The sequence below is a fragment of the Frankliniella occidentalis genome, unplaced genomic scaffold, assembly GCF_000697945.3.
Source record: "Frankliniella occidentalis isolate FOCC.00 unplaced genomic scaffold, Focc_3.1 Scaffold12, whole genome shotgun sequence".
Lineage (NCBI taxonomy): Eukaryota > Metazoa > Arthropoda > Insecta > Thysanoptera > Thripidae > Frankliniella > Frankliniella occidentalis.
In genome coordinates this window covers 2,591,134-2,594,253 of record NW_026267142.1, presented here as the reverse complement: position 1 = coordinate 2,594,253, position 3,120 = coordinate 2,591,134, and the positions used below count along the sequence as shown (strand labels likewise).

At 58.7% G+C, this 3,120-nt stretch overlaps 1 protein-coding gene across 7 annotated transcripts; it reads right to left on the bottom strand.

The window, feature by feature from the left end:
- Window positions 1–6: 6 nt before the first annotated feature.
- Window positions 7–3,114, bottom strand: LOC113215117 (uncharacterized). Of its 7 annotated transcripts, none has more exons than XR_008010764.1 (4): window positions 1,540–3,114; window positions 938–1,071; window positions 563–745; window positions 7–484 (listed from the first exon to the last, which is right to left on the bottom strand). XR_008010764.1 is itself a non-coding variant. In XM_052263494.1 (3 exons), the coding sequence occupies exons 2-3, from the start codon at window positions 886–888 to the stop codon at window positions 70–72; spliced, it is 741 nt and encodes a 246-aa protein (XP_052119454.1). In that variant the 5' UTR covers window positions 889–1,071; window positions 1,540–3,114; the 3' UTR covers window positions 7–69. The 7 variants fall into 7 exon arrangements, 2 of the variants coding, with proteins under 2 accessions (XP_052119454.1, XP_052119455.1); XR_008010761.1 differs by having other exon boundaries at window positions 563–1,071; window positions 1,540–1,787; window positions 2,203–3,114; XR_008010762.1 differs by having other exon boundaries at window positions 7–745; window positions 1,540–1,787; window positions 2,203–3,114.
- Between the last annotated feature and the right edge of the window lie 6 nt (window positions 3,115–3,120).

Below are 3,120 nucleotides of genomic sequence, written 5' to 3'. Positions count from 1 at the left end.
AAAACCTTTTCAAACCATATCACATAGTTGTGAAGGGCCGCGGAATCTAAACGGCCCGTATTCTGAGAATCACCCAGTAACTTCGCTAAACTTTTTCCTGCACGGATGAATGTCGGCAGGAGGCAAGTCCTTACCTGGGTTCATCGTCGAAACCAAGGAGTCAAAGTACCTGATAACGGCGTTGAGGTGCTCCTGAGAGGCATCCTTCAGGTTGCTCACATCAGGGGCACCGTCTAGGTACACGATACAGTGAACGTGTGGTGAACCTCGGTGCTGGTACTCAAAGCGAAACCAGTAATCCTTTACATTGTACTTAACCTTAAATACATTTCTAATGAAAAACTTTGTCCTCTCGGCAAAGAAAGTGTCAGCAATGTGAGGATTCTCGCACAGTAGTTGCTGTCGCCGAGTCTCCGTCATGGTCTCGAAGTCCTCGCCGGGCGACACGAGCCGGAAGAAGTCCGACCAGTGCAGATCAGCAGCGCTAAGAATCATAAACAGTGTCGGTATTCCAAGCTGATTGATCATGTAAAGTAACTCACCACAACGTGACTGCCAGTACTGCCTGGTGCCCTTGAGCTTGTTGCCGTGGTACAGCGCCTGCTTGAGGATGTTCCTCTCGCCCGCCCGGATGCGCCGCCTGAGATCAGCGGCCGTCATGTCGTTGAACCGGGGGTTGTTCCTGATGAACACCCGTCCGTTTGTCAGAGCGTTCCACCGCATCATGGAGTTGAGGGCGAAAAACCTGAAAGTGGGATGGCATGAGAATCGTCTATCAGAGTACTCCATTAGAAACTTAAAGTAATCAGCCGTGTGGATTTTAGTGGTGCAGCCACTCCTTCCCGTTGGGAAGAGATAGGGGAAGGCCATCGTCCGTGGTGAACTCATTGACAGGCTGAGGTCCGATCGTTGGCCAGTCCGTCACATGGGACTCAACCTGGTCCTCGTTGAGCTCGGGCCGGATCATGGGCATGCACGTCACGTGGATGCCGACGGCCTCGGCGTCCTCCTGGTGGGGCCCGGCCTCTGGGCCGCCCTCGGGCGCAGGTCGTGCTGCGGGTGCTGTGGGCCCTGCAGTAAGGTGGGTCGAAAATCTGGGATCAAAAAAGTGGACCTGGAAAAAAGTACTTGAGTATATCCTAAGAAAAGGTGCAAAGTCCATTTGGACCCATCGGCAGCCCTTTCAGCCGTTTGGAGCCCTCAAAGTTAGGTCTTTGGGTCAAAAATGACTCTTTTCGGCCTCCAGACGCCTACCTAGGGGTCAGCCAGGATACGGCTATCTCTGGTTTGGTGCGGAATTGATATACAAAAGCACCCTCGAAGGCGATACGCTGTGCGACACGATCTTCAGATCCGACCATCGACTTATATATAAAACTGTTTTTAACCAAAATTTGCGTTTTATGGCCATATTTTGAAAACTATCCGTCCCACAAAAAAAATATGGAAATGAAATCGTCTCGTCTCGTCGAGATGCATCGGTGAGTAGCCCTAACGACGCTACAAGTTTAGTGGCTGGGCCGGAAGTACCTTCCTTACCTCCGGACACGTGGATTTCCGAGACCTGCATTAGCAGGCAATTGAGACAAATTTTCCTCTGAGATTTCCACATCACGGTAGTAGCGCTGGTGCTCCTTCAGCCAGACCAGCGCGGCGCGGACTCGGCCCGCTCGCACGTTGAAGTCGACGTGCCCCTCGGCGCCCTAGACGCCCTGGGTTCGCACCGTGGTGATCGAGTTCAGGTCGGCCAGGCGGTGCGGCAGCGCGGTGGCCAGCTCCTGGACATCCTGAGGGAAATTAATGATATTACCTGAGTAGCCATACTGCCCCCCTCTAACCTTATACACAGACACCACGGGGTGCACGCGCGCGATCAGCTGCTGCTCGATGTAGGTTAGGCCCTGCAGCTCAGGGGGCACGACCCCCGGGTAGGGCGTTCCATTTTAAAATCGGTATGCCAGAACGCAGGTGAAATGAAAGTATACGTTGTGGAGGTTACAACAATGCTAAGCGGAGGTGGCTGCGATGTCGGGAACCATGCGCAAGAACAAATTTTATGCCTTTGTCACTTTCGCGCCAATTTTCCCTCACGGTGGTTTTTCGCGCGCCCCGCCGCGGCCGCGCGGCCGTGGCCGGGGACCTTTATTTTACCTGCGTTCTGGACAGATCGGTATTCCCGACACCGAAAATGGAACGACCTACCCCCGGGTCCATCTGGTTAGCGGCAGTGAAGCGGACCTCGCATTCGCGTTTCGCGGGGTCGTTCCGAGCACGTTTCGTGCACGTGGGAGCCAACGACCCGTCGGCCGTCATGACCGCCCTGTTGCAGTGATGACACACGTTCAGCGACTGCGCCGCCATGGTGGCGTCGAACAGCTCCTTCAGGGTGGGCTGGCCAGCTGCGGCAGGGGCGCGCTGAGGGGCGGCTGGGGCCGCGGCGGGTGCGACATCCTCCGGGATGTCCAGATTGAGCACGCGGGGCCGCGGGTGCAGGTCGCGGAGCTGCCGCTGGACGCGGTCCTGGACGGCCCGCTGCGGCGTCTGCACCTCCCGGACATCGGCCATGTGGGCGGCCTGCAGGGCGCGGCGCGCGTCTTCGTCCTCTGGTGTCTGCAACAAACGAGCACTAGCATGGCGTTCAGCGTCGGCGGCCCGCCTCTCGTCGGCGGCCTCTGGGCCTTGCCGCTCGCGGACCCGGGCATGCCGGGCGGCGTCATCGTCGCGGCGCGCGGCCACCTGCTCGGGGGTGGCCTCGAGGCGGGCGCGAGCACGGCGCTCCGCGTCCTCGACACGGCGAGCCTCAGCCTCCTCAGGGGTGGCATCGGCACGGGCGCGAGCATGCTGCTCCGCGTCCTGGGCAAGGCGGGCCTCGACCTGCTCGGGGGATTGCACCTGGCGCGCATGGCGCATGAGAAGGGCGTTCTCCTCTCGGCGCGCTGCAGCAGCTTCCTCTCCCTGGCGTGCTCGTTGCGCGCGCTTCCTTTCGGCGTCTGCTGCTCGTCGCTCTGCTGCCTGGGCCGGCGTCTCCGTCGCTGCCATCTCCAGCCTGGCTTGTTTGGCAGTAGCCTTCTTCGCTGCAGCTGCGGCTCCAGCGCTTCTCTTCCTTGATGGTGGCATCTG

Bases quoted from the DNA above. Each gene is read 5' to 3' on its own strand.
- LOC113215117 (XM_052263494.1), bottom strand. From the start codon at position 888: ATGAGTTCACCACGGACGATGGCCTTCCCCTATCTCTTCCCAACGGGA. The intron at 485-562 runs GTACTGGCAGTC...TATGATTCTTAG, and splicing joins AAGCTCAAGGGCACCAGGCA to CGCTGCTGATCTGCACTGGT.